This window comes from Lucilia sericata, unplaced genomic scaffold, assembly GCF_015586225.1.
Source record: "Lucilia sericata isolate MDLA Ls3-8-SP2 unplaced genomic scaffold, ASM1558622v1 Contig002336F_arrow, whole genome shotgun sequence".
Taxonomy (NCBI): domain Eukaryota; kingdom Metazoa; phylum Arthropoda; class Insecta; order Diptera; family Calliphoridae; genus Lucilia; species Lucilia sericata.
The window spans coordinates 31,153-57,878 of NW_023996149.1; the positions used below are offsets into that span (position 1 = coordinate 31,153).

General features: G+C 26.2%; 1 protein-coding gene and 1 long non-coding RNA gene across 2 annotated transcripts; one reads left to right on the forward strand and one right to left on the reverse strand.

The window, feature by feature from the left end:
- Positions 1-598: 598 nt before the first annotated feature.
- On the reverse strand, positions 599-16,268 carry LOC119613825 (proton-coupled amino acid transporter-like protein CG1139). The gene is given in 10 exon segments (XM_037969880.1): positions 599-1,082; positions 1,084-1,100; positions 2,953-3,128; positions 3,713-3,891; positions 8,305-8,435; positions 8,528-8,754; positions 8,957-9,078; positions 11,287-11,437; positions 11,507-11,614; positions 16,061-16,268. Coding segments are annotated over 10 exon segments (1,347 nt in total). The 5' UTR covers positions 16,066-16,268; the 3' UTR covers positions 599-851.
- Positions 16,269-22,667: 6,399 nt separating this feature from the next.
- On the forward strand, positions 22,668-26,206 carry LOC119613824. Its single transcript, XR_005232276.1, has 2 exons — positions 22,668-22,888; positions 26,113-26,206. It is a non-coding gene; the product is annotated as an uncharacterized LOC119613824 (long non-coding RNA).
- Positions 26,207-26,726: the final 520 nt, after the last annotated feature.

Sequence of the window (26,726 nt, forward strand, 5' to 3'; positions counted from 1 at the left end):
AAACTACATTACTAAACTACCCATAATATTTCATAACTTTTGCTTCATTTAAACACAGATACAAACGCATACACTAAATCATAATAGAACTTATGTTACTAATAGTTGCACACTAAACAAGGTTATTAGATGTTATCATAATAATTAAGTTAAGGTTAAAGTTACATTACAGTTAAGGTTATTATAACAACTGAGCATCATAAGTACCAAAGGTATTTTAAATGTTGTTTCAAATGTTTAACAAGGATATCGAAAATGCTGAATGGCATAATAAGATGTTGTAGATTTTCTCATTAAATTGGCATTAGGTAATGCCAAGGTATTGCAACATTATATTTATAGTTTAAGGCGATATTAATTCAATATGATTTTTGCGCATACATGGATTGAAATATTTTAGGGTTTGCAATAGCTTATAAATAAATCATCATATTACTTAACTGTAGTTCATTCGCAAAAAGTTATTGTTGATTTCAAGTGTTAAAATATTTATTTACTCAGTCATTCACAAACAGCAACAAAAAAATATTTATTTATGTTTTAATTAAATAAATACAATTTCGCATGTTTTCATTTACACTTTATGTTTGTGTACACATACACTATTGTATATTTTTTATTTTTTAGCTTTTTACATTATTTTACTTAAAATATATATTATACTACTATAGAGTATACGAGTACATATTCATATCTATAAAATACACTTAAACTTACATACAAATACAAATATAAAATGTACAATATTTTAACTACTACTACAATACTCATACATACATATAGTATTCTCAACCAATGTTAATATTCAATTTCATTTACAATTTACATACATTTCATTTAATTTCATTTCATTATTTATTTTTATATGCATTCACAATTTCCTCAATACTAACATACGTTCCTACCAGGCCGCCAAAGACACCAAATGCCACCAGTAATAAATTTTTGGTTAATCGTATCTTCCATGGTCCATAGCCAGTGGTGTATTGTACACAAATTTGCAATAATGCTGGGAATATAATTCCCAAAATCGACAAACAAAATGAACCGACCAACGACAGAAACAGTGATAAATCCGGTACAAAGAATGGCTGCACAAACTGCAATGTGTCGGGAGAAGGAGAAAGTTTAACACAATAAATTAATAACAATATTGTTTGTATGTCAAAGTGGATTGCTTTTTTATTAACAAATTTTTATTTTTTCGACAAAGAAATCATTTGCAAAATGTCATGGTTGTAAATTGAATGGGGTGTGCAAAGTGGGATTGGAAAATTAAGAACAAAATAGTTCTGTAAATTTGAGTGCAAGATAAATTTTCTTGCTACAGAAAATTGTTTTGTTATAAAATTTTTTAATAAATTTTCTTTTTATAGACATTTTTCGTAAAATTTTATTTTTGTTAGAAAATTTTTCCTTAATATTATTTTATTTATTTTTTTTTAATTTTTCTGAAATTTTCTTTTATATATAAATTTTAGATAAATATTCTTTTATAGAAATTTTCTTTTTATAGAAAAATTTTCTTTAATAGCAAATTATTGATAAATTTTCTCTTATAGAAATATTTCCGGTATATTTTCTTTAAATAAAAAAAATTTCTTTCTAAAGAAAATTTCAAAAAATTTACTTTCTATAGGAAATTTTAAAAAAATGTTCTTTTCTATAGAAAATTTTCAATAAATTTTCTTTCTATAGAAAATTTTCAATAAATTTTCTTTCTATAGAAAATTTTCAATAAATTTTATTTCTATAGAAAATTTTCAATATATTTTGTTTCTGTAGAAAATTTTCAATAAATTTGTTTCTGTAAAAAATTTTTAATAAGTTTTCTTTCTATAGAAATTTTCCACAAATTTTCTTTCTATAGAAAGCTTTCAATAAATTTTCTTTCTATAGAAAATTTTCAATAAATTTTCTTTCTATGGAAATTTTCCACAAATTTTTTTTTCTATAGAAAATTTAAAAAAAATTCTTCCTATAGAAAATTTTCAATAAAGTTCTTTTATAGAAAATTTTCAATAAATTTTCTTTCTATAGAAAATTTTCAATAATTTTCAATAAATTTTCTTTCTATAGAAAATTTTCAATAAATTTCTTTCTATAGAAAATTTTCAATAAATTTTCTTCCATAGAAAATTTTCAAAAAATTTTTTTCTATAGAAAATTTTCTTTCTATAGAAAATTTTCAAATAAATTTTTTTCCTATAGAAAATTTTGAATAAATTTTTCTTTCTATAGAAAATTTTGAATAAATTTTCCTTCTATAGAAAAGTTTCAATAAAATTTTCCTTCTATAGAAAAGTTTCAATAAATTTTCTTTCTTTAGAAAATTTTCAATAAATTTTCTTTTTATAGAAAATTAAACTTTCTTTTGATAGAAAATTTTCGTTTAATTTTCTTTTTATAGAAAATTTCCTTTACATTTTCTTTTTATAGAAATTTCCTTTACATTTTCTTTTTATAGAAATTTCCTTTAAATTTTATTTTTATAGAAAATTTTTTCTAAATTTTCTTTTAATAGAAAATTTTCCTTAAATGTTCTTTTTATAAAAATTTCCGTTAAATTTTCTTTTTATAGAAAATTTTCTTTAAATTATCTTATTATAAAAATTTCCGTTAAATTTTCATTTTATAGAAAATTTCCGTTAAATTTTCTTTTTATAGAAAAGTTCCTTTAAATTTTCTTTTTATAGAAAATTTCCGAGAAGTTTTCTTTTTATAGAAAACTTCCTTTAAATTTTCTTTTTATAGAAAATTTCCTTTAAATTCTCTTTTTATAGAAAATTTCCGTTAAGTTTTCTTTTAATAGAATATGTTCGATAAATTATCTTAGAAAATGAGTTAATCCAAGGTGACAACCATTGAATCCCATATACCCAGCCCCACTGTGCACCCATTACTATAGTTAAATTTGTTATTGCTGATAGTGTAATTGTTTATATAACTTACATGTTAAAAGAACAATTCCAGCCCTTATAAGCAATTCAAAGAGAACATGTTTCGATGTGTCTTTTACTCGTTTCGACAGATATTTATGCCAGATGATATCGGCCGTAACATAACCTTGTAAAGCATATGAAATCCATGTTGTAATGGCGAACATTATTTTTGTAACTTGTGCCAAACTGAACAAAAAATGAGAAAAGAGGAAAAACCGAAATAATAAATAAATTTTTAAATTAACTTTATGTCAAAGTATTTAAACAGAAAATAATTGATGATGATAAATTAAAATGGCATGAGTATATAAAAAAAATGCAGAATAAAAATCGTATGGGTTAAAAATGTTCTCCAAAAATTCTTAAATATAAATTTGTCTTAAATTATCTCAAAATAATAGGATTGAACAAAGATTCGTTAAACAAGATTCACCTAATTAAAGTTGAAATAGTATCCTAAATAATACTAATACTTTTTAATCTCCAACAAATCTTCAACAAACATGACTGCTAATTAACAAACAATACCTACAATTAAGGCATAAATTATGTGTATAAATTAACCCAAAATGTCTACTAATCTTTTAACATATTTAAGATTTTCATAAATTTCTAGGCAAATTTAAATTCACACAAAGAAAGCCCCTACACCCCAGCAACAGACAATTATAATCCTCAACTTTATATCTAATATTTTTAAATAAACACTTTTTTTCCATCTAACAAGCATCATTATCAAAACCTTAACAACAAACGTTTGTCCCACTTACATTTTTTCTTGTGGTATATTCAATGTAACACTGCCCAAGGCATCATCACCATATTTCCAGTAGCCAAAGAAACCCAAAATTATGTAGAGACTTAAAACAACTGACATGCCGATATTCATAATGCCAAATGGTTTTAAATATGCTTTTGGTGTTTCCATATTCTCTTCGATGGCTAAAATCTGTAAATAAACAAAAGAAAGTTGTAACAATCAAAAACAAAAAAAAATACAAAATGAAAATAAAAGAAAATATTTACAAAATAAAATAGAAACCAAAAATTAAATAAATTTTATTAAAAACCATCCTTTTGGGCAACCAAGCGTAAAGAGAGGAAATAATAACAACAATAGTGACAACAACAAATAATAAGAATAACAACAATAAATACTTTTTTATCCCCAAATAAAAATGAGCACACACAGAGGCAAATTACTAGAGTCAACAAATTAAAATGACCATAAAATAAAGGAAAAAAGAAACAAAACAATTCATAGGATTGAGCCAAGCGAAAGGGAGGATGGTTTAGGGAAGAGTGTACAATAATAACACCCCCTGGCAGAAAAGAGAGCCAAGTAGTTTAGGTGAAATGTTTTAGTTGAGATTGCAACGAATAAGAAATACACTTCATGTTGCGGCATTTGTATTATAAATTGATAAGGGTTCTTTCCTTTTTAATAGAAAATTTCCAATGTTCAGTGTTATATGCAAATGTCCTTAAATTTCCTTTTATATGAAATTTTCTTATAAATTTTTTCTTTTATAGGAATTTTTTATTATAAATTTCTCTTTAAGGGAAATTTAGTTAGTTAGTCAGTTAGTAGTTAGTTAGTTAGTTAGTTAGTTAGTTAGTTAGTAGTTAGTTAGTTAGTTAGTTAGTTAGTTAGTTAGTTGTTGTTAGTAGAGTTGTTAGTTAGTTAGTTAGTTAGTTAGTTAGTTAGTAGTTAGTTAGTTAGTTAGTTAGTTAGTTAGTTAGTTAGTTAGTTAGTTAGTTAGTTAGTTAGTTAGTTAGTTAGTTAGTTAGTTAGTTAGTAGTTAGTAGTTAGTAGTTAGTTAGTAGTTAGTTAGTAGTTAGTTAGTTAGTTAGTTAGTTAGTTAGTTAGTTAGTTAGTAGTTAGTTAGTTAGTTAGTTAGTTAGTTAGTAGTAGTTAGTTAGTAGTTAGTTAGTTAGTAGTTAGTTAGTTAGTTAGTAGTTAGTTAGTTAGTTAGTTAGTTAGTTAGTTAGTTAGTTAGTTAGTTAGGTAGTTAGTTAGTAGTTAGTTGTAGTTAGTTAGTTAGTTAGTTAGTTAGTTAGTTAGTTAGTTAGTAGTTAGTTAGTTAGTTAGTTTAGTTAGTTATTAGTTAGTTAGTTAGTTAGTTAGTTAGTTAGTAGTTAGTTAGTTAGTTAGTAGGTTAGTTAGTAGTTAGTTAGTTAGTTAGTTAGTTAGTATTAGTTAGTTAGTTAGTTCGTTAGTTAGTTAGTTAGTAGTGTCGTTAGTTAGTTAGTTAGTTAGTTAGTTAGTAGTTAGGTAGTTAGTTAGTTCGTTAGTTAGTTAGTAGTTAGTTAGTTAGTAGTTAGTTAGTTAGTTAGTTAGAGTTAGTTAGTTAGTTAGTTAGTTAGTTAGTGAGTTAGTTAGTTAGTTAGTTAGTTAGTTAGTTAGTTAGTTAGTTAGTTAGTTAGTTAGTTAGTTAGTGTTAGTTAGTAGTTAGTTAGTTAGTTAGTAGTTAGTTAGTTAGTTAGTTAGTTAGTCGTTAGTTAGTTAGTTAGTTAGTTAGTTAGTTAGGTTAGTTAGTTAGTTAGTTAGTTAGTTAGTTAGTTAGTAGTTAGTTAGTTAGTTAGTTAGTTAGTAGTTCGTAGTTAGTTAGTTAGTAGTTAGTTAGTTAGTTAGTTAGTTAGTTAGTTAGTTAGTTAGTAGTTAGTAGTTAGTTTAGTTAGTAGTTAGTTAGTAGTAGTTAGTTAGTTAGTTAGTTAGTTAGTTAGTTAGTTAGTTAGTTAGTTAGTTAGGTGTTAGTTAGTTAGTTAGTTAGTTAGTTAGTTAGTTAGTTAGTTAGTTAGTTAGTTAGGTAGTTAGTTAGTTAGTTAGTTAGGTAGTTAGTTAGTTAGTTAGTTAGTTGTTAGTTAGTTAGTTAGTTAGTTAGTTAGTTAGTTAGTTAGTAGTTAGTAGTTAGTTAGTAGTTAGTTAGTTAGTTAGTAGTTAGTTAGTTAGTTAGTAGTTAGTTAGTTAGTTAGTTAGTAGTTAGTTAGTTAGTAGTTAGTAGTAAGTTAAGATGGTTAGGGAAGAGTGTACAATAATAACACCCCTGGCAGAAAAGAGAGCCAAGTAGTTTAGGTGAAATGTTTTAGTTGAGATTGCAACGAATAAGAAATACACTTCATGTTACGGCATTTGTATTATAAATTGATAAGGGCTTTCTTTTTAATAGAAAATTTCCAATGTCAGTGTTATATGCAAATGTCCTTAAATTTCCTTTATATGAAATTTTTTTATAAATTTTTCTTTATAGGAATTTTTATTATAAATTTCTCTTAAGGGAAATTTAGTTAGTTAGTCAGTTAGTTAGTTAGTTAGTTAGTTAGTTAGTAGTTAGTTAGTTAGTTAGTAGTTAGTTAGTAGTAGTAGTTAGTTAGTAGTTAGTTAGTTAGTTAGTAGTTAGTTAGTTATTTAGTTAGTTAGTAGTTAGTTAGTTAGTAGTAGTTAGTTAGTAGTTAGTTAGTTAGTTAGTTAGTTAGTTAGTTAGTTAGTTAGTTAGTTAGTAGTTAGTTAGTTAGTTAGTTAGTTAGTTAGTTAGTTAGTTGTTAGTTAGTTAGTTAGTTAGTTAGTTAGTTAGTTAGTTAGTTAGTTAGTTAGTTAGTAGTTAGTTAGTAGTTAGTTAGTTAGTTAGTTAGGTAGTTAGTTAGTTAGTTAGTTAGTTAGTTAGTTAGTTAGTAGTTAGTTAGGTTAGTTAGTTAGCTTAGTTAGTTAGTTTAGTAGTGTAGTTAGTTAGTTAGTTAGTTAGTTAGGTTAGTAAGTTAGTTAGTTAGTTCGTTAGTAGTTAGTTAGTTAGTTAGTTAGGTTAGTATGTGAGTTAGTTAGTTAGTTAGTTAGTTAGTTCGTTTAGTTAGTTCGTTAGTTAGTTAGTTAGTTAGTTCGTTAGTAGTTAGTTAGTTAGTTAGTTAGTTAGTTAGTTAGCTTAGTTAGTTAGGTTAGTTAGTAGTTAGTTAGTTAGTTAGTAGTTAGTTAGTTAGTTAGTTAGTTAGGTTAGTTAGTTAGTTAGTTAGTTAGTTCGTTAGTTAGTTAGTTATGTTAGTTAGTTAGTTAGTTAGTTAGTTAGTTAGTTAGTTAGTTAGTTAGTTAGTTAGTTAGTTCGTTAGTTAGTTAGTAGTAGTAGTTAGTTAGTTAGTAGTTAGTTAGTTAGTTAGTTAGTTAGTTAGTTAGTTAGTTAGTTAGTTAGTTAGTTGTTAGTAGTTAGTAGTTAAGTTAGTTAGTTAGTTAGTTAGTTAGTAGTAGTTAGTTAGTTAGTTAGTTAGTTAGTAGTTAGTTAGTTAGTTAGTTGGTTAGTTAGTAGTAGTTAGTTAGTTAGTTAGTTAGTTAGTTAGTTAGTAGTTAGTTAGTTAGTTAGTTAGTTAGTTTAGTTAGTTAGTTAGTTGAGTAGTTTTACGTTAGTTAGTTAGTTAGTAGTTAGTTCGTTAAGTTAGTTAGTTAGTTAGTGTAGTTAGTAGTTAGTTAGTTAGTTAGTTAGTTAGTTAGTTAGTTAGTTAGTTAGTTAGTTAGTTAGTTAAGTTAGTTAGTTAGTTATTTAGTTAGTTAGTTAGTTAGTTAGTAGTTAGGTTAGTTAGTAGTAGTTAGTTAGTTAGTTAGTTAGTTAGTTAGTTAGTTAGTTAGTAGTTAGTTAGTTGTTAGTGTAGGTTAGTTAGTAGTTAGTTAGTTAGTTAGTTAGTTAGTTGAGTTAGTTAGTTGTTAGTTAGTTGTTAGTTAGTTAGTTAGTTGTTGTTGTTAGTTCGTTAGTTAGTAGTTAGTAGTTAGTTAGTTAGTTCGTTGTTTAGTAGTAGTTAGTTGTTTTCTTTAGTTAGTTGTTAGTAGTTAGTTAGTGTAGTTAGTTAGTTAGTTAGTTGTTAGTAGTTTAGTTAGTTAGTTAGTTAGTTAGTTTGTTAGTCGTTAGTTTTGTAGTTAGTTAGTTATTAGTTATTTCTGTTTAGTTTAGTTAGTTAGTTAAGTTCGTTGAATCGACCCACAACCCCTGGTTTACCAAACTAGAACACCAACCACAAATCACAAATTTTTAATTAATTTTCTTTTATAGAAGTTTTCTTGTTAATTTTTATTTTTAAGAAATTTTTTATAAATTTTCTTTTTAGAGAAAGTTTTCCATAAATTTTCCTGTATTGAAAATGTTCGCTCTAATCCTTTGTCACAAACTTTTGAAAAAACTCTATCGTCTCTTTATTAGAACTTAGCGTACACATACAAACATTAATTTTTTAAACAACCAAATACTAATAAAAGCAAACAAACAATTACACAACGTCAACAAACAAACTGTTTATTTTTGTATTTTTTTCCTTTAAAGTAATAATAAACACAAATCCAGCCATAACAAATATAATCTGATTTTAAAATATTTACTCATTTACTTACCACACCAACAGCCTCCAAAGCAAAGAGCACAGTGCCAAAGAAAATTGGCAACTTGGATATTTTCTCTACGGGTTCACGTTCCGATAGGGGTGGTAAACAATCAAATATATAATATAGAATAACACCAAAACCTAAAAAATACATATAATCATTAAATAAACATACATACAAAATATTAAAAAAAATTGACTTCAAATAAATACATTTGATTAAGTCTTCTTACCAACAAATAGCAGTACATTGGCAATTGAGGAGAATATTGCCAAAAATCTTAGATCTCTAATACTGTAAATTAAAAATAATGGCACTAAGACGAAGCACATGTGAATTCTTAAATCCAAAACGATTAGATGTTCATCAACAATTTGTTTAATGCTCTCCGAGATGAAGACAACATAGACACAGCAAATACCAAAATGATAAAACGCCAAGAAACCATCGACAAAGGGACTGAAAGAAGAAAATCAAAGAAGCAAATTTTTTGGAAAAATTAAAATTTCAAATAGAAAATTTATCAATACAATTAGCAATATAAAAGGAGGCGTATGAGTATTAAGGATTTTTTGTTGTATGCTAATAAATTCATCATACGTACTGTTGTTTTTTTTTAAGAAAACATTTACTTTTATTTAATTTATTTAATAATACTTACGTTGCTATCGGTACAATACATTTAAAACAAGGTGGACCCTCTTGAAATCCCATTGTCATGGCCTCTGAAAATGTTAAATAGGGCACACGTTTTCGTTTACAAAGCACATACATGGAACCAATCTGGAAGAAGCAACATTAATATAATAAGTTAAAGGAATAAATGTAAGATAAAATTCACGATTTATAGAAAATTTCGGAGGACTTATCAAAAAATAACTTTATTTCTCCCGCATTTTGCGTAGAATTTTTACTGATAACTTTTAACAAATTTATTTATACAGTGCATAAGCAATTTTCCCTTTATAGGAAATTTTCGATAAATATTATTTTTTATGGAAAATTTTCGATAAATATTATTTTTCATGGAAAATTTTCTATAAATTTCCCTTTTTATAGGAAATTTTCGATAAATTTCCTTTTTATAGAAAATTTTCGATAAATTTCCTTTTTTATAGGAAATTTTTGATAAATTTCCTTTTTATAGGAAATTTTCGATAAATTTCCTTTTTATAGGAAATTTTCGATAAATTTCCTTTTTATAGGAAATTTTCGATAAATTTCCTTTTTATAGGAAATTTTCGATAAATTTCCTTTTTATAGGATATTTTCGGAAAATTTCCTTTTTATAGGATATTTTCGGAAAATTTCCTTTTTATAGGAAATTTTCGGAAAATTTCCTTTTTATAGGAAATTTTCGGAAAATTTCCTTTTTATAGGAAATTTTCGATAAATTTCCTTTTTATAGGAAATTTTCGGAAAATTTCCTTTTTATAGGAAATTTTCGATAAATTTCCTTTTTATAGGAAATTTTCGATAAATTTCCTTTTTATAGGAAATTTTCGATAAATTTACTTTTTATAGGAAATTTTCGATAAATTTACTATTTATAGGAAATTTTCGATAAATTTACTATTTATAGGAAATTTTCGATAAATTTACTATTTATAGGAAATTTTCGATAAATTTACTATTTATAGGTAATTTTCGATAAATTTCCTTTTTATAGGAAATTTTCGATAAATTTCCCTTTTATAGGAAATTTTCGATAAATTTCCCTTTTATAGGAAATTTTCGATAAATTTCCCTTTTATAGGAAATTTTCGATAAATTTCCCTTTTATAGGAAATTTTCGATAAATTTCCCTTTTATAGGAAATTTTCGATAAATTTCCCTTTTATAGGAAATTTTCGATAAATTTCCCTTTTATAGGAAATTTTCGATAAATTTCCCTTTTATAGGAAATTTTCGATAAATTTCCCTTTTATAGGAAATTTTCGATAAATTTCCCTTTTATAGGAAATTTTCGATAAATTTCCTTTTTATAGGAAATTTTCGATAAATTTCCCTTTTATAGGAAATTTTCGATAAATTTCCTTTTTATAGGAAATTTTCGATAAATTACCTTTTTATAGAAAATTTTCGATAAATTACCTTTTTATAGAAAATTTTCGATAAGTTACCTTTTTATAGAAAATTTTCGATAAGTTTCCTTTTTTCAATAAATTTCCCTTTTAGAAGAAATTTTCAATAAATTTCCCCTTTAAAGGAAACTTCCCTTCTCTAGAAAATCTTCGTTAAAATTATCTAAATTAAAATTTTCCATAAACTTTTCCTTTTATAGAAAATTTTCCATAACTATATCTATTTCATAGAAAACATTCGATAAATATCCTTTTTATAGAAGTTTTCAATAAATTTCCCTTTCATAAAAAATTTATCCGAAATATTTCCTTATTATAGCAAGTTTTCAAAAAATTTCCCATTCATAGGAATTTTTTAATAATTTTCCCTTTTTTAAGAAATTTTCGATAAATTTCCCTTTTATAGAAGTATTTGCTAAAATTTCCTTATGTGTTGTTTTAATTTCTTTGTAAAAAAGTTTTTATAGAAAATTTTCCAAAAATGTCCCTTTTATAAAAAAATTTATTGAAAATTTCCTTATTATAGGAAGTTTTTGATAAATTTCCCTTTCATAGAGAATTTTCGTTAAATTTTTCTTTTTATACAAAATTTTTCTTTCGTAAAAAATTTTCGACGAATTTTCCTCTTATAGACAATTTTCGTTAAATTTTCCTTTTATACAAAATTTTCGTTAAATTTTCCTTTTATAGAAAATTTTCGTTAAATTTTTCTTTTATACAAAATTTTCGTTATATTTTCCTTTTAGAAAAAATTTTTGTAAAATTTTCTTTTTATAGAAAATTTTCATTAAATTTTCATTTTATACAAAATTTTCATTAAATTTCCTTTTATTACAAAAGTTTCTATAAATTTCTCTTTTATAGGAAATTTTCGATATGAAAAATCTTCAATAAACTTTAAACTTACCAGTATGTGTAAACAATAAACCGCAATGGCGCCAATAATCGCCGTCAATATGAAACCATTAATATAACCGGCATTGGCAAAAGCACTAGGCATGGCCAAAACTCCCGTACCTATACTGGCCTTAAGAAAATGGGCCATTGTCTGCCAATTACTTAAAGAAAAAATTGGAAAAATATATATTAAAATTTCTGAAGTTTAACCACGAGTAATAATAACTCACTTTGTTGGATTCTTAACATTACGATGATCGTGGGGATCATAATCATCTGTACTGTTGGATGTCGCATTTGCGTTGGCTATTTTAGGGGATTCTTCTAGAGCAGCAGTCCTAAGTAAATAGAATGTTAATTGTTAAAAAGGAAAGTGATAATAAATCTTATTTTTAGCTTGTCTATAAAAAAATGTGTTTATCATTAACAATTTTATGTTATAATTTATAAGATTTTTATTAGTTTTAATTATAACCGAAATTGTATTATTTTAATAAATTTTCTTATATTTGTGGTTTTGAGCTCTTATCACAAAATACTTTTACCCCCAATGAATACATATGTATCTTTTCATTTTGCTGTATAAAAATAATGCTTAGTACTTAAATAACAATCTTTATTCATAAATTATAGCTGTGATTTATTTCTAAAGTGTCATAAGTCAACAAATGTGGTTTCAGGAAAAAACTAATTTTAAACTTCCTTATTTTATTTTGCATAAAGTATGAGAGTTGAAATACTTTACTATTTATCAGTTATTGGGAGAATTTTAAAAGCACTTGAGCGATACATTTCAACAAAAAAAAAATCTAAAATTTAATTTGTTGTTGTTATGTTTTTAACTAATTTAGAGGGTGTTTCTAATCAGTTGAAAATATTTTATTAACAAATCAACAATAACAAATCAACAATTTATTTAGTAATTTATGAACAAGTATATTTTTCATTTAATTGTAATTTAAATTGTTCACTAATAAGTGTCATTATAAATACTTTTATTTTAACGATAAGATATATCTTTAAGGATTTATTTAGTGCTGTTGATAAAAACAATTAAAAGTCGTCAACAGTTTTTTTTTTGACAACAAAAGTAACTACAAAATCAAAAAACAATTTTGTTTGTCTATACAAAGAAAAAGCAGAAAAACCTCCATTTAGTCAGCTGTTTAGTTATTTCATAGATATTAGGTGAGTAATTAAGTAGAATAACAATAATATTTATTTAACTCTTCATCATATAAGATAAAAATTATTAAATAAATTGTTTGTAAACATGTACTTTACCAACAAACTCACTTGGCACCAAAAATATCTTACACAAATAATAGCTTAACATAACTAAAACAACACTTAACCATGCCCACTATAAATGGGCGTAAATCAAAGTCTTTGCAATTCTTAACAATTACTATATTTTTCCAACTTATTCTAAACAATATGACCTATTTATGAGCGTCTTTATGATTTTATAAAGAAATTGTAAAATTTTATTAAAGAAATTTCATTGAGATTTCTAAAGCTTCAAGATAAGGTCTATACAAATTTAATAAGCAAAATATTTGCTTAACTACTATTACAGATAAGAAAACCCGGCTGTCGAATATGTTTTTTGTTTATGATAGAAAACATGTTTAGAATTATGATTGTTAAGAAAACCAGAAATATCTGGTTTTCAAATATTTAATATGGGAATATTTTTGTTTTGGCCAACAAATTTCCATTGGCAGTGGTTGTTATCCACATTAAGTTTTCTAGAAAATATAATTTCTTCTAAAAATCGGAAAAAGGATGAGAAATGGTTTTTCCACCATTTTTATACGATTTTTAAATTGAAAATGTATTTTTTACATATTTTTAATTAAACATTTTTTGCTGCCAATAAATTATTTAAATATTAAAGAAAAATCTGAATTAAAAAAAATCTTCAAAAATGAGACTAGACGATGTTATATAATGGTCCTTTCCATAAATTTGAATCTTCTTGCATACTTTCTGGCTTAATTTGATCGCTATCAAATTAGATCTAAATAAGCTTTATAGGAATGTAGATCTCTCTCTCTGGAAAATTTCATAAAAATCGGTTCATATTGGCTCCAAGCTCCCATATATACTTAATTTTTAAAGAATCGGTCCGGACTCTACCCTCCATATAAGATCATCTGCAGAAAATTACATTGAAGTTCATAACAGGCTTAAAATGAACAAGTAATATTTGAACTAAAATCTCCCTAATTTATAATATAAGAACCGGTCCATAATTGACCCTAACCACCAGATTATCTCAGGAAATTATATAAACGCCTATAACTTGCTTAAAAATTATAAATATGTATGAAATTCGACATTATCAAGTTTATTAGGATCGAAAAATTCCCTACAAAATGTTTGTGTGGATCGGTTTATAATTCAATTATAAAGTTACATGGACGGATGTAGATCAGATTAGATGTTGAAGTGCTTGACGGGCTTATTTCACGGTGGTCTTTTTCATCCACAAGATGAGCTTCTTTTGCGACTCGCCCTTTGTGTTTTTACAATTGCTATTTATGTTCATTGTTCTGCAGGTCCATGTACAAGCACTTTACTCAAGTACTCGAGCTATATAATCTCTGACCATTGCTGCCCTGTTGCTTAACTTCCTAAATGCAAAAACATCACTTTTGTTTACAGATACGCAGATATCTGTTGAGTCGGCAACAGCACTTAGAGACGTATTCGGTAGACCGAAACACGAATCCATCAAATAAGCCGAGGACTTTGTTCTTACTCACAGAGAGTACACTGTGATAAATCTGGTATTAACAGAGTTTTTCCTGAGTATACCTGGACAAGGAAGGAAAATTACATTTCATCCATCAACATTCAATCCAGCACACTTATCATTCATTCGACACACCCTAGGTATACGGGCGGGTAAGGGACTTCTCCACTAACCGGGACAAGACAAAGACTGAAGATCTGCCCTACGGGCTACGGTTCCCGTGGTTCTATGGTTCGACCCCATGTCAAATCATTCCAAGAAAAGGCCGAGGATACATTTGATCATCACCAGTTTATAGTCCCGGCAAACTAGAGGTACTGTTAGCACCTCTTTTCCTCGTGATTGCAATCACATAAAAATGGGGTCTATCATCACGTAACATACCCCCCGGGGGATAGGAGGGGTAACAAAATGTCTAAACGTGAACACCTGCCTTGTCGGCCTTATTTCACGGTGGTCTTTTTCACCCACTGGGTAGATGTGGGACGGTCTATCACGCGCCCCTGAATCCTTCTATGAAGAACTCAGGTGGCAATTTTTTCCATGTACAAGCACTTTGCTGAAGTACTCGAGCTATCTAATCTCTTGCCATAGTAGCCCCATTGCGGAATGACTTAAAATACAATCCCCATCAACTAATGATCTATTCCAGTGCATCCTTAACCTATTAAAGCCAGCGCAACCACACTACTGAGATGGCTCTGTTGATTCGGCAACAGCGCCCAGAACTTCCCTGAAGTAAAAGGTCTACTAATTCAGTACTAGTCTCCTATAAGGCAGAGGAGTCTTTCCCGATCGTTCACCAACTTACATCAGTTCCATTCTCAGATCATAAAGAATGATCTACGGAATGAAAGGCAACTACCAAGTGTCAACCTGAAAATTCCCTAACCTATACTGGCATCTTACTACGCGAAGAGTAAGAGATACTCAATGGGTTCAGGAATGCGGCATAAGTTGCTCTGTCATATCACCCAGTGATGTCTGTTGAGATGGCAACAGCACCGGAGTGAGAATCCAGACATATATGTCATCTTATATATCAGTCCTTAAACCAACATTCTCTTCCCGCGAATTTGGGTTTAAACCACAGCCACTAAGTGGATCCCGAAGGAACCTCAATCAACTGACCAGCCACGACAAGTCCTGCGGGCAAATGGCCACCCGTACTGCCAGTTTATATGATGCTCTGGTTCGACACCATGTCAAATCATTCCAAGAAAAAGCCGAGGATACATTTGATCATCACCTCTTTTCCCCGGGATATTACAATAACACCAAGATGCAGATTTCACCAAGGTAACATGCCCCCGGGGGAGGGCTGGTAACATAAACTTATCCCGAAAATTATTTTTCACCGAGCATCAATCTTTTAACAAAGCGTCCCTTCCGTGGATCGCGAAGGAACCTCAACCAACTTACCAGCTAGGACAAAGTCCTGCGAACAACCAGTTAAAAGTTAAAATCTCGGAAAAGTTCATCACATGACCGAAATTAATATCCAGCATTAATTATAAAGTTTATGTTAGTGTTCGGATGATAACTAGTAGAAAATGTCATACGATGGTATAATGAACTAATTATAGCAGCATAAACGGGTATGTCGTACGATATATGAGTAAGCAGAATGAAATGTATGACGCTGTCCGGTCATATAAAAAATCTTTTGGTAAATTCTATTTAAATAATTCTTATTTTTAAACATAAGTTGTAAACAATTTTATAACTTTTGTCTGGGATTTATAATTTTCCCAAACTACTTTATGGAGCTGCAAGAAGTCATTCCATATATTTGTTTAGTGACTTTTCAAATAGTTTAACTAAACATGCCTATTATTAATAAATTACTAATTTAGTCTAGCGCGTTTTAAAGATAACTTTTGATCAGTTAGATAAAAGAAAGTCTAATAAAGCGTAGTTTTTTTAAGCACAAACACCCGCCCACCTTACGTCATTTTATAAATCATGTTAATCTTTATTTAAGTACAAATATGTATATAAGGGATATGCATCTAGTACTCACTTCATTTTGTATTTTTTTTTTTTTTTTTTTTTTTTTTGTAATAAAACTAATTTATAATATAATATTTTATAATTAATTAAAAGGATTTGTTTATATATATTATTAAATTAATATATTATTTTTGCATCCTTTACTTTAACACTATTTCACTTTTCTTTAACGTTATTTCAAAAAAAATATTTATTCAAAAACAACCGTTACGTACAAAAGCTACTATTAAACTAAAAACGCTTTAGAGAGAAAAATTTTGAAATATAATCGCAAAAACGGATTCTAAGTACCTGTCGATATGTTTTAACTAACTTTAGTATAACAAAACTTTATGATAATTTTTTTTTTATATTTAGTATTTTGCTGTTATTTTGTTCGCCCCTTTTCTAGGTTTTTAATCAGTGTGTAATCTCAGTTAAAGTGTGGGCAATTAAAAATTATTATTATCGCCATAATTGTGATAATTTTGTTGTTGTTCTCTTTTATTCGTTACTTTTTGTTTTTGTTATTTAGTCAGTTGTATTAAGTTACGTTTTTTTATCGTTGTCATTAAATAAATATACAATATACATATATATCACATCGTATCACATCAAATTGATATTTTAAGACAAGTTGAAGTGATTTTTTTACATAGTCAAAGAAGGTATTGCAGATGGTTGGTTATTCGAGTATGCTATTAAAATTAACAATATGATCAAATTTTGTTCCCAATTATTACTTTTAGTAAAATATAATTACTATTTGTTGCAAACCCTTTGCCACATTAAGTATACCTGATCTGATTTGTATGGCAAATGTCAGACAATATGTCAAGATATTGTAGTTCTTTTTAAAATATGCCTATTATGATTTTGATGATAAGGACTGATTGACAACGAGGTTAACATATGTACACACCTATATTTCGGAATTCTTGAACTTTTTATACCCACCATCAAAAAAGAGGGGGGGTATATTTTTTTGGTCATTCCGTTTGTAACACATCGAAATATTCGTCTAAGACCCATAAAAGTATATATATTCAGGGTCCTTACTAGATTCTAAGACGATCTAGCCATGTCCGTCCGTCTGTCTGTTCAAAAAACGATAGAGTCCCAATGGATGTAGCTATCGAACTGAAATTTTGCACAGATACTTTTAGTTGATGCAGTTTGTTTGGTATTGAACATTAGCAATATCGATCCACCATTTCGCATAGCCCCCCTATTAGCCCTCCTTCAGAAAATGACTTTGTCGCTCATAAATGGCTAAAAGAAGCAACTATAGAAGTTAAATTCGGCACAAACATGTTTTACAGGAACTTAAATCTCTGTGTAAATTTTTATAAGGATAGGTCCATAATTGACCCTACCCCCATACAAAGTCCCCTTCAGAAAATGACTTAAACGCTTCTAACTGTCTAAAAGAAGCATATATAGAGGTGAAATTCAACAGAAACATATTTTATAGGAACATAAATTTCTTCGTAAAATTTTATAAGGATCGGTCTATAATTGACCTTACCCTCCACATAAGGTCCCCTTCAGAAAATGACTTTAATGCTCATATCTGACCTTAAGAAGCATATATAGCAATAAAATTGGACATAAGAAAGTTTTATAGGAACCGAAATCATTTTCTTAAATTTTATGAGGATCAGTCTATAATTTTAATTTGTAGTATATATATGGTATACTATACATAGTCAGGTCTATCAAAATCCTCTTAAATATATTTTTTATTAAACAATTTTTCTCGATAAATTACAAAATTTTTAAAAATACTGTGATAAAGGTTATATAAAATTCGACATAACTGCCTTCATTTTTGCTTTAAAAATTTTTACTTAAGCTCTAATCAAAATTAGATGCTTAAAGCTTTTAGTTTGGGAGAGAGAGAGGGAGAACTAGTTTTGATTAAAATTTAAAGTTCTAGTTAAAGCCTAACCTTCCAATAGGCTAGATAAATAAGTTGTGGAACTTAATTCAAATAAAGTAAATTGAATCATCAGCTCTAATCAAAATTAGGTGCTTAAAGCTTTTAGTTTGGGAGAGAAAGATAAGTAATTTTGATTAAAATTTAAAGTTCTAGTTAAAGCCTAAACTTCCAATAGGCTAGATAAATAAGTTATGGAACTTAATTCAAATAAAGTAAATTGAATCATCAATTTAGAATAGCTCTATAAAATTAGAGGCTAAACTATTTTTAAAAACTTCTATTATAGTCTGATATCGCATATCAAATAATAACAAATTCTAGGAAATCCCGTAATACTGCAAATTCTCTCGATTTTATTATTTAATTAGTATTAAGACAATTACTATATATTTAACAAGTGAAAACCAATAATTTTTTTAGATAAAAAATTCTGCTTTCTCCTCTGATAAATGCATTTTCCTATTCGTGGGTACTTGAACGGAATCTTATTTAAATTGTAATTAAAGTAACGAGTTATGAATTTCAAAGTTAAGTCAGTCGGATAATAACACAGGCCAACAAAATTTTAAAAAAAAATCGTAACCCTGATACCAAGTTAAACTTTTCTAAAGGATTGAGCGCTGAATCTTAATCTGACCTCAGATTTTCTTCATCACATCTAGGACGTTATAAGAGCGTCGAGACATCTTTATATATAAAATAATGCCATCTGAAAGTCCATTATACCCTCCACTACTATAGAGCGAATGGTATTATATTTTGTAAATATTGTTTATAATGAGCAAAAATGAGAATATTCCAATCGACTCAAAATCATGTTCTGATTCGATTTAACAATGTCTGTCCATCAGTCAACTTTAACGGATGATATCTCAGCAACTACAGTAGATTTAAGAAGTATTTTCATAGGAAAAATTGAAAAAAGAAATTTGAATATAAAATGTTTTTTTAAAAAATAAAAGCGAAGTATAAGAAAAATTCAGTTTTTGTCAATCTCGAAGAAAGAGAAGATATGTCAGACGTTAAGCATTTATTTTAAAGCTGAAAGAATGGACTTTCAGATGACATACAATATTTTATACATAAGGTCGTTTTGACGCAGTTATAACGTCTCAAAAACGGCCAAAAATGGAATTTTTCAGACTTCAAGACAAGATAATCTTCAATAACAGATGTGATGGAGAAATCCTGAGGCCAGTTTCGGATTCCACACAGCTCAATGCTTAGGCCTCTGAATTAAAAATTTGTCGGCCTGTGTAATTATACATCATTGATAAGAAATATTAATATTTTCTTTAGTGATGTAAAATAAATAATGAGTGCTACTGTACGTATGATTATGATTTTATAAAGTATACGTCATGGGCCTTGATGTTATATATTTATGTAAGAAAAACTTAAATATGCATGCACGAGTACATTGTCCATACATACATACACAATGTATGTACAATTTGTATGAAAAATTATGAAAGTATGTTAATGTGTACATCCGTACTTATGTCAGAAGGACGGACGCTATTTTAGAAAACTTTCGTGTAAATTTAATAAGATTAATCTATAGACTAATCTATCAACTAGTCCATTTATCTATTGACTAGTTCTATATTAGTCCTAACCTATTGGTAAGGTCCATAATATAGTGAATATATAAGTCTTTAAACTAGTAGTCAAAAGATTAGTAAACATACTACGATTACTAGTCTGATAACTTGTATATTGACTAGTCTATTCTCTAGTTTTTTTAAATAGTATGTTTACTGATCTGTTGGCTATTAGTTTATGGACTTATCTATTCACTATATCATGAACTAGTCTATTAACTAGTCCATTTACTAGTATATGGATTAATGTATTAAGTAACCTATGGACTATTCTGTGGATTAGGTCATTGCATAATTAAGGTTCTAGTCTATTAACTAGTTAATGGATTAGTCTAATCTATTGACTAGTCTAATATAGTCTAGTCTATGTATTAGTCTATTGAATGGTTCATGAACTAGTTTATTGACTAGTCCATGGACCACTCTATGTACTAGTGTGTGGAGAAGTCTATGCACTTTTCTATTTACTGGTCTACTGACTATTCAGTAGATTATGATTTATAATCTTAATATAAGTAAAAATTTCCATTGTTTTTTTTTTAGATAAAATCACTTATATATATCACAACAATGAACTTAATATCTGTCTATCAAAGTCATATAAAAGTGTTATTTTTTTATTAATAACATTTTCTTAAATCTGTAGCACTAACTTTCACATAAAATTAACATTAACTTTGAAATATTGCTAAAAATTAAAGTTTTGTTGATTAAATTCTTATGTCCAGTTGTTTTGAATATCTTTTCGTACTTACTGCCATCTATTGTAATACAATGTTCTTAAATGCCGAAAACTTTAAAACGTTTTCAAACTTTAGTTTAAAATACTCTTTTCCGTTAAAAGCTTTAGCGAGGGAAATTAAAAACACAACTGTGACCTACATGCGCAATGCGTAGCATTTTAAATAAATACATTTAACTAAAATAAAAATGGTATATTAAGTCAAATGCTTTATTAGTAAATTATTGGTTAATATTTTTATTTAAATTTTAAATTCATTATCAAATTTTTTTTAAAAAATAATTTTATGGTAAAAAAACTTAGTTCAATAAAATGGTTTTAAGTTTAATATAAAATGCGATTCGATATAATATAAAAGTGTATAACAAATGTTTGTGGTATCTTATCGATTTTACCTATAGACTTTATCAATTTTCCCATACAATTTCGGTAGCAATTCAAACATGTTTACTTTACTTACTCGTGTTAATAATCCCATTTAATAACATACTTTAGGGGGTATTTTAATTTAAATAAAAACCTGTTTGGGTGATTTACACAGGTTAACAAAAAAGGGTATCCGAAAGTTACGTCTAATGCGAAGGCCTAGAAGGGTCCAATAACACGTTTAAAGATGTTTTAACATGTCTTTGGACTAAAGTTAATTAATTGGTCGGGAGGTTGTTTGTAACATTAAAAAATATTGGTCCTACATCAATCCTTAAGTATACCAATCGGCTCTGATTCGATTAACCTATATCCGTCCGTCTGTGTGCTGATGGAAACCTTGCGCGCACGCTACAGATCGCAATATTCATGATAATATGAAGAAATTCGGAACATACTCTCACTCTTGACCCAGGGAGCGAAGCCCCATACAACTGGTCCAAGAAAAGAGCTTTTTTGAAGATCAATAATTCACTTATAAACACGAGTATCACGATATAATTCTGCATAAATAAATGTAAATCCCTAAATTGGGAATCGAACCGACAAGACTGATAAGTTAGTACACTACTAACTAGTTGATCGGGCAACCTCGTAAATTTCTTTTTTTTATTAAAAATCTGTAGATTTATTCGCATAATTGAAGGTTTGGGCATGTGTTATACAACACGATGTTATTGTTATATAAAGTATCGCGTAAATCGAGGGTTAAAAAAGCACGTTATAAATATTTCAGCTTTTTTTGTATTTAAACTTTATTCAGAGTTTCCGCTCTATCTAGTTATGTCTTTGCCTATATCCAGCTTTTGTAACACACAACTTTACTGGAAGCTTTTATTAATAAAAAAAAGCTTTTGCTGAAATAAAAAAAAAACAAAAGAAACCAATACAACAATAAATAATGATAAAAACATTAAGTGATTAAAAATTGCGTTAGACAAACAACTGGAGAAAGGGTGAAGAACAGTGTTGCCAGAAAAATTTTGACTCATGTCCCCAATCTTAGTCTGGAAGTCCCAAAAAATCAACATTTTTTTAATTGAAATCCCCAAAGTTTTCCCAAAAAAACATCATCATTGAATATAGTTGAGAGTCTGGTAGTCAGTGTAAAATTAAACCTTTGCTGTGCACAAAAACTTGTGTGTCGAGCGCAGCTAAGTCTGTTAGGTCGCAGCAGTTTTTGAAACTCTCTGAATTTGCAAGGCAATTTCAATATGCATCATGAACGAACAGTGTTACCAGAAAAATTTTGACCTTATATAAAATATAATCATTTGATTTAGGGTTCTATAAATCGACTTTCGAATAATCGAACAATCGAACAATTGTCGAAAAAAGTCGAAAAGTCAAAGTCGACTATTTTGTTCCAAAAAAGTCGATAACTCGACTATCGTCTGTGAAAAAAGTCGACTTTTTTAATAAAAGTCGAAAAAAGTCGAAAAGTCGGAAAAAGTCGAAAAGTCGGAAAAAGTCGAAAAAAGTCGGAAAAAGCCGAAATGTTGGAAAATGTTGAAAATTGTAGAAAAAAGTCAAAAATAGTCTAAAATTTTAAAAAAGTGGAAAAAATAGTCGAAAAAGTCGAAAAAGTCAAAAAGTCGAAAAGTCGGAAAAAGTCGACTATTTATAAAATACTTAAGTCGAAAAGTCTAAAAGTCGACTTTTAATTAAATGAAAAAAGTCGAAAAATCGACTTTTCATAAAATGCAAAAAGTCGACTTTTAACTAAATGAAAAAAGTCGAAAAGTCGACTTTTCGTTTCAACTATAGAACCCTAATTTGATTATAAAAAATCCCCAAATCCATCACCACGAAAATCTTTCCCCAATTAAAACTTGAAATCCCCACATCTGGCGACACTGGTAAAGAAGAAAGAGTCAAATGCCGCTAAATAAAATACAAATTTTTAAAACTGTCATTCACTCACTCTCTTCACTTCATTGCGATTTGTTGCTTATTTAAAACGACGGATTGTTAAAGTAATAAAAAAAACAAAAGTTTTAAACAAAAACAAAAATAATTAACTAACATTAAAAAAATACAATAAAATTACACTAAAAAAGAATTAAAGAAATGAAAACACAAAAAGTGTTCTAAAACTGTATAAAACTAAAGAAAGCAACGGACACGGCGGAGTGAAATGTAAAGGTGTGAAATTTTGCGATATAGAATACAGTGAAATATAAAAATTATGCTAATTTCAAACAAAATAAAATTAATTATATATGCAAATTTTAAAGAACATACAATAACGTATGATAATATTTGGTAGAAACCATTAAAATTGTCCACAAAAACTAACAAAGTTTACAACAAGAAGCTATCACAATAATTTTATTATTAAACAGTCCATAACAAAACTACAAAGTACTTGTTATTTATTAAACATTAAATTCTAGAAATTTAATTTCCATAATACATTTCGCGTGTGTTTTGAACTGCAACTTTAAATTATAGTTGTATAACCGGTTTTCGAATAAGGGACTTTTTTACAAATATTTTAGTTTTTATTATAAAAGTGATATGTATTTCTGTTATTTGTATTTATAAAAAAAATACTATAATAATATAAACAAAATCAGCAAAATAAAATTAGAAAAAAAGAATAATTGAAATAAGCACTTAATATGTATATGACGACTTGTGTACAGTGGGTGAAAAAAATATAAAATTGTGTAATTCAAAAAAAATTTATTAATATTATTTAAACTTTTATTAAAAGAAATAAATATACAAAAAATTCTAAAACGAAGAAAGAAAAGAAAATTTTTAACGAAAAATTACTATAAATAAAAAAATGTTACCGAAAATTTTCTATAAAAAGAAAATTATAGAAAATATTCTATAAAAATAGAAAATTTTTTAAATTTTTTATAAAAAAAACTTTGTTATCGAAAAATTTTTATAATAAAACAATTTTATGAAAAATTTTCTATAAAAGGCAATCGAAAGACAATAAATAAAAGAAATTTTTATTGAAAATTTTCTATAAAAAATTCAATTTTATCGAAAATTTTCTATGAAAAAGAAAATTTTCTATGAAAATGACAATTTTATCGAAAATTTTTTATGAAAATGACAATTTTATCGAAAATTTTCTATGAAAATGACAATTTTATCGAAAATTTATTATAAAAAAGACAATTTTATCGAAATTTCTATAAAAAAACAATTTTATCGGAAATTTTCTATGAAAAAGAAAAATTTCTATGAAAATGACAATTTTATCGAAAAATTTCTATGAAAATGACAATTTTATCGAAAATTTTCTATAAAAAAGACAATTTTATCGAAATTTTCAATAAAAAAGAAAATTTTCAATAAAAAAAATACTATAATAATATAAACAAAATCAGCAAAATAAAATTAGAAAAAAAGAATAATTGAAATAAGCACTTAATATGTATATGACGACTTGTGTACAGTGGGTGAAAAAAATATAAAATTGTGTAATTCAAAAAAAATTTATTAATATTATTTAAACTTTTATTAAAAGAAATAAATATACAAAAAATTCTAAAACGAAGAAAGAAAAGAAAATTTTTAACGAAAAATTACTATAAATAAAAAAATGTTACCGAAAATTTTCTATAAAAAGAAAATTATAGAAAATATTCTATAAAAATAGAAAATTTTTTAAATTTTTTATAAAAAAAACTTTGTTATCGAAAAATTTTTATAATAAAACAATTTTATGAAAAATTTTCTATAAAAGGCAATCGAAAGACAATAAATAAAAGAAATTTTTATTGAAAATTTTCTATAAAAAATTCAATTTTATCGAAAATTTTCTATGAAAAAGAAAATTTTCTATGAAAATGACAATTTTATCGAAAATTTTTTATGAAAATGACAATTTTATCGAAAATTTTCTATGAAAATGACAATTTTATCGAAAATTTATTATAAAAAAGACAATTTTATCGAAATTTCTATAAAAAAACAATTTTATCGGAAATTTTCTATGAAAAAGAAAAATTTCTATGAAAATGACAATTTTATCGAAAAATTTCTATGAAAATGACAATTTTATCGAAAATTTTCTATAAAAAGACAATTTTATCGAAATTTTCAATAAAAAAGAAAATTTTCAATAAAAAAAAACAATTTTATAGAAAATTTTCAATAAAAAAAACAATTTAATAGAATATTTTCTATAAAAAGAAAATTTTATCGAAAATTTTCTGTAAAAAAGACAATTTTATCGAAAATTTTCTGTAAAAAAGACAATTTATCAAAAATTTTCTATAAAAAGGCAATTTATCGAAAATTTTCTATAAAAAAGCAATCTATCGAAAATTTTCTATAAAAAAGCAATCTATCGAAAATTTTCTATAAAAAGACAATTTTATCGAAAATTTTCTATAAAAATTACAATTTTATCGAAAATTTTCTATAAAAAAGACAATTTTATCGAAAATTTTCTATAAAAAAGACAATTTTATCGAAAATTTTCTATAAAAAAGACAATTTTATCGAAAATTTTCTATAAAAAAGACAATTTTATCGAAAATTTCTATAAAAAAGACAATTTTATCAAAAATTTTCTGTAAAAAGGTAATTTTATCAAAAATTTTCTATAAAAAGGCAATTTATCGAAAATTTTCTATAAAAAAAGCAATTTATCGAAAATGTTCTATAAAAAAAAGCAATCTATCGAAAATTTTTTATAAAAAAGACAATTTTATCGAAAATTTTCTATAAAAAAGACAATTTTATCGAAAATTTTCTATAAAAAAGACAATTTTATCGAAAATTTTCTATAAAAAAGACAATTTTATCGAAAATTTTCTATAAAAAAGACAATTTTATCGAAAATTTTCTATAAAAAAGACAATTTTATCGAAAATTTCTATGAAAAGAAAATTTATTGAAAATTTTCTATAAAAACGACAATTTTATCGAAAATTTTCTATGAAAAAGAAAATTTTATCGAAAATTTTCAATAAAAAAAAACAATTTTTTTTATAAAAAGACAATTTTATCGAAAATTTTCTATAAAAAAACAATTTTATTGAAAATTTTCTAAAAAAAAAAAAACAATTTTATCAAAAATTTTCTATAAAAAAAAACAATTTTATCAAAAATTTCTATAAAAAAAACAATTTTATCGAAAATTTTCTTTAAAAAGACAATTTTATCGAATTTTTTTTTTTAAAAAGACAATTTTATTGAAAAGAGGTTTTATCAAAAATTTTCTATAAAAAGATAATTTTTTCAAATTTTGCCGAATCAAATATTCCTTAAAATAGAAATTTCACCTTTCACAAGTATCTCCCACTGTACATAAGAAATTCATACAAAAAAAAACAAACATTTCATATGTAAACAATATAAATTAATGTCTACAACTCTCTTCGCCTCTCTTTTAGTTTGTAATACTGAACACCACATTTTTTGCAAATTAATTTTCGAATATTGCTAAAAAAAAATACGACACCATCAACTATATACATATATCTTTTACAAAGCAAATAAAACAAATCATAAATGGGATATTCAATACAGGTAAATATAGAATGATAATATTGCAAAACATGCAGCCAGGGATATGTAAATAGCATAAACTGCAATTTTAACATAACATTCTTTAAAACCTTTTCAACATGCAATTATTTATTTTAATATTTAATTTAAAAAAAAAAAATATTAAATAGTATATGCTATTTCCGTAATCATACTGGTATGCACTTTTTTAAATTTAATTACATATTATTATTATTTGCTAAATACAAATAATATCAACAAAAACTAATTAAATATTTCAACGAGCTATTTTTAAAACATTTCTGTAATATTTACGTAGTCTGAAGTATGGCAAATATACTTAATTGTAAATTGTAATATTTTATACAAAATATACGATGAGTAAATATCATTAAATATTAGATATTTATTGATAACAACTCGAAAATTATTTATAACTATGACATTAAGTTATATGGTATTTTTCACAAGGGATTTTAGATATGTACATACATATGTA